At 40.9% G+C, this 4,827-nt stretch overlaps 1 protein-coding gene across 3 annotated transcripts in view; it reads right to left on the bottom strand.

The window, feature by feature from the left end:
• ITGB6 (integrin subunit beta 6) overlaps nt 1-3,037 on the bottom strand; it is a 70,483-nt gene extending 67,446 nt beyond the window's left edge. Inside the window, exons 1-3 of one of the 3 annotated variants that reach the window (XM_007454976.1) lie at nt 2,914-3,037; nt 2,730-2,805; nt 1,906-1,985 (exon numbers count right to left, since the gene is read on the bottom strand). In XM_007454976.1, coding sequence (XP_007455038.1) covers nt 1,906-1,985; nt 2,730-2,805; nt 2,914-2,958 — 201 coding nt within the window. In that variant the 5' untranslated portion in view covers nt 2,959-3,037. Of the gene's footprint in view, nt 1-1,905; nt 1,986-2,729 lie in introns of all 3 variants that reach the window. The other 2 variants (XM_007454977.1, XM_007454978.1) reach the window with 2 other exon arrangements.
• Nucleotides 3,038-4,827: the final 1,790 nt, after the last annotated feature.

Genomic DNA, 4,827 nt, shown 5'->3' with positions numbered 1-4,827 from the left:
AGGGAAGGGAAAGAGAAATTGTGTAAAAGACTGCTTTTCTGTGTAGGACTCGGGAGTTTCCCAGTTCCCCTCTGATCCACCTGGGTATCTGGAGGCAGTGAGATGAAGTGTTTTCAGGCAGAAATGTGGCCATCCAACCCTGGAACACCCAGAACAGAGAGATGCAGTTGAGAGATAAACACCTATCTCACCTAATAGCCACGGCTGCTCTAGAGCAGGTGAGGCTCTGGGCAAGGTTGATCTTGAGGCCCGTTGATTCTCATACTTGGAGAGAAGCAAACCAAGCTCATATTGTTTTTCCTCATTCAGAATTCTAAGCCACTCTTCCTGTTTCACCAACTAAGAAAGTTACATTTCTTCTGAAATTGATTTTTTGAGAATATAATGTGTTATCTATCAGCAAGGCCTGTGTATATTTAAGGCCTTAGAGAGGGGTAGCAAATTCTGTAACTTCTCATGATGCATCCAAAGCAAACCATGGCTTGACAAGACCTCAGAATCCTTCTTAACACAGTGTCACTGCTACCGCCTGTAATCACTCTGTCTGCCAAAAGGTCAGAGGCAGTGTTGACCCTGGAACCTATTTTCTATCTGCTCTGAGCAGAAGCCTAATTTACTTTTTGCTCCAACTGCCTCTACTTCTACTATTAGTTATATCAGTGAGTGACCTCTCAGAATAATCTGGCCTTCAAATTTGATGAAAATTTGACTGCGGAGTATTATCCACAAGCAAAGCTATCCATAGTAACTTAAAAGCCTCTCTTCAATAAGTGCTGAAGAAGCACGTAAGTGAAAATTCTAGAGATGGGCATTTTGTTAGACTGATTTGTTGTTTTATGTCTCTATCATGAAACTAACATTGACTTCTTCAGAGAGTCAATGTCAGAAAATGTGGGGTTTTCGCTCTTTGTATATTCCCAAACCTTCTTTTGATACGTGAGCTCCAAATGGCATAACCGTCTGCCCTTCTGCTTGAGCCCCCTCAGCAGAGGCGATAGCGGGGGAGTGAGCTCTGTCCGTGCTCCGGTCTGCGAGCCCCTCCACGGACACGTGTAACCGAAATGTGGGTTTTAACGGTGACAGCCTGGACCTGAGTTAGGCGACCAGGTTTGTTCCCCTTGAACATGCTACTCAATTCTTGCTGAACTTGGCATTCGTATGGTTGGATTTGTGTTTAGATTCTGTTTATGAGATTCAGCAGAGAACTGCTTTCATTCCAGAAAGAGCTAAGGCAGCTCCTTCTTACCAGGAATCATTTACAGATTGCCCGGTCGTGTCACAGGAGACACTGATTCTGGATGGCTTGTAATGCATTCCCCAATCCCCTTCTGCTACCTTCACGTAGTTTTCCGTTTGATCAGATAAGAAATGTCTGTTTCGCGTTTTGTCATCAGTGTGGTGCAGAGTCACCAAGCTCACATAGTTTTTAAAAGAACTGGATAATGGCTGAACAGTAAAGTTTACCCCAAGCCTAGAACACTTCCCTCAGATCCTAGTAATGATTCAGAAAGGATGCTGGTCCACAGATGGAATACAACTATGATATTGAAATCAAATGTGTGTTTGAAAATTATCAACTTCATGATCTCTGGTTACCCAGGGCCTCAGCATTTTACATGTGAGCAATTAGAAATGGCTTTAAAATCAGAGGAGGCATCAGGTTAAATAAAGAATCTTGAGTTGCGTATATTTCAGAATAATTTGACATCCACTCTGTCCTCAAATTGCTTTTGAATGTAATCACACGAAGGACACTTGGAATCACAAATGCTTACATTTTCCTTTCCTGATCTGTTCTACTTCTATAACCCTAGAGAAAGCAGGAAGCTATCAGAACACTCAAGGATGGAATTACCCTAAATGTAAGTGCACTTTTTACACACAGGCTGAGGTCATTTGTTTTACCTCCTGAGAACACCAGGCACACTGAGGTCCAATGAGTAAGCAGTCCTCACAGGTCTCTGCATCCCCCATGGCACAGCCACCTGTTTTTAAACCCAGCAAGACACAAGGGATTCAGCACACTCTCTGCCACTCCATTCATGAGATCTACGGCTCTTAAGGTACTTGAACAAAACAATACCAGAGTTCAGTTTTTAGTCTTCAAAGATCAGTCCTCAAAATGTGAGCAATCCATAGTAAAGTTCATATTTTACATCTATCACCTTGAAAATAGGCATGTCTTAGTAGCCAAAAATAATCATTCTCTTTTTTCTTAAAATCTGAAAATATCTTAACGTTCACAAATACAGGATCATCATATTTATCGTCCCCATTCAGTATCATCCCCCTTTAACTTTTTAAAAATTATTCGTACCCATTAAAGGATGCTTCCCTCTTAAATGTACTGCATTTTTATTTAAAAACTAAGTCCCCCTTCTCTCAAGGTTATCACGCTCAAGGGAAGGCCCTGTTGCACAATAAGGTGGCTAGAAAAGTTACCAAAATGGTTGTCACAAGAGTATTAAGAAGTCCTCTTGTGCAGCAGTGCTGTTTAATTCTCTCATTAAGGTGCCCATGCAACCTTTGTATTTATTTATCTTAAGCCCGGAGCATTCGCTGTGGGAACAGCCTTGCGTCCGCCTGTAATTTGTTAAAGTGTTTGTTCAATGGCAAAAGAGCAATTGAACAGATCAAATAAAAAATGACTTCTGATCTAGTTTCTGAATCACACGGCAGGTTTGTCAAGCACACTACGAAAGCAATATATTGGAGAACTAACGTCTTACCTTGTACGTGATCATTCCTTCCTAGAAATAGAAAGAACAGGCAAAGCAGTTCAATCCCCATCCGTTTCAGTTCTCGCTGTGCAGACAGATTAAAAAGTGAATTACCTTCAACATTACAAGACTAAAGCTGAGCATCGTTAAAAGTCCTTCTTTCTTGAAGTGTAAAATTGTAAATACTACTTACGCTGCTTTGAAAAGAAACTTGAGATGTAAATTTAAAAGTTTTCATTAAGACTGAAATGAAAACAGAAGCTACCTGGACAGGTAAAGAAGAAAAGCTGTGCTTAAGAGCAGCTTCAGCATGATTTACTTCCTTGTTCTCCTTATAAGGAAGGCAGGTGTACAATCACCAAGAAGGTGGGGAAAATTCATTCAGTAGAAATTTTTGTGTAAATTCTATTAGTCTCTCTGCATCCTAGAGAAAGTTGACACCTTTAGTAAAACATTGATGGATGAAATGTCAAGAGAGCAATTGAAATATGATCTAAAGTTGTTTCTGAAATAACTATAATTTAATGTAAACAATAAAGATGATAAATAAAACACAAATATGTCAGTTATGTATAAGGAGGGTTTACAAAATGAGCTAAAGGAAAATACCTGCGATTTTTATGTTCCATTGTTAAATCCTTTCAGAGAATTGAGATGAACTCTGAAAAATAAAAATCATTATTTTATAATTTAGAAGGCAGTCTAGGGAAAGCAAGATACTGTGTTCCCTTGTTTTTTAAGTTGGATGAAAGACATTTTTCCATAAGTATAAAATTCCTATTTAAAGGCATTATTAGAAAAAATATAATGTTTCAAAATTAGTCTCAAACAATAACAGTGGAAACAGAAACAATGGTGCCCAAGTTTCTGAATCCCTCTCGTCCGCATAGCGACCAAGTTCTCTTTCTCATGTACGGTCCCTGCTCCCAGCTCACTACTTGGCACGTAGAAGATATTTATTTGTTGAACAGAAAACTGACACATTTAAAATACAACAATCTATGGCTAATTTCAGGAGTTTGATTATGTGTTTTTCCTAATATATTCCAGACAGTGTTTGGGGTTTGCAGATACTGCAAACAAATATTTATTTCGTTGCTCTCCAAACTGCTTGACCTTAGACAGGCTTCTTTGTGGCTTGCTTATGTCCTGGGAGATTATCTTTTAAAGGTATATTTCTAGGCAAGCATGTGAAACTTGTGAAGAGAGAAAACTAATTATAGTCTGCTCAGGTTCTTCTCAGAAAGCTGTGTTCAATTTTGGACTCCATCACACACAGGAATCTGCAAGAACACGGCAAGAATCCTTCAGAGAGAAACCAGAATTATTAAAGACTTGAGAGGATACCTTTTGGGAGAAAAACACGTTATATGCAATCAGTTGATTTAGGTTGAAGAAGAAAGATTAAGGCACAGATACCTGTGTCCCTCATATTACCTCTGGTTAATACTGGTATCCTGTATTAGCTGTCATTCATTTATTCATTCATTCATCCATTATTCAATAAATATTTATTGAGCATCTACTTTGCGCTAAGTATTATTCTAGAAGCAGAGGATATGTCAGTGAACAAAGCCAAGCTCTTGGCCCGTGAAGTATATATTCTAGGCTGGGGAACAGACAGATTCTTAAAATCAGGCTGTCCTAAGGGTTATGAAAATGATAAATCTGGGTTCAAGAGGAAAGAGGGGGGCTTCCCTGGTGGCGCAGTGGTTGAGAGTCCGCCTGCCGATGCAGGGGACACGGGTTCGTGCCCCGGTCCGGGAAGATCCCACGTGCCGCGGAGCGGCTGGGCCCGTGAGCCGTGGCCGCTGAGCCTGCGCGTCCGGAGCCTGTGCTCCGCAGTGGGAGAGGCCACAGCAGTGAGAGGCCAGCGTACTGCAAAAAAAGAAAAAAAAAAAAAGAGGAAAGAGGGGTAGGAAGGGTGTGTTATTTTACTAGCCTACGTACAGACTTCCACCCCAGCCCTAAAATCCTAGTTGTGCTGCTTTGTTTAGTATCTGTCCTCAGTCACAGCCCCTGTGATGCGCACTCCCCCCCACGTCCAAGGCTGAGCACACACCATTTGCGCTGTCTGGAGGCGTGTGCTTCTTCCTCATTCTCCTCA

This window comes from Lipotes vexillifer, unplaced genomic scaffold (assembly GCF_000442215.2).
Source record: "Lipotes vexillifer unplaced genomic scaffold, Lipotes_vexillifer_v1.1 scaffold293, whole genome shotgun sequence".
Taxonomy (NCBI): domain Eukaryota; kingdom Metazoa; phylum Chordata; class Mammalia; order Artiodactyla; family Lipotidae; genus Lipotes; species Lipotes vexillifer.
The sequence above is the reverse complement of the archived record's forward strand: the minus strand, read 5'-3'. Positions and strand labels throughout refer to the sequence as shown.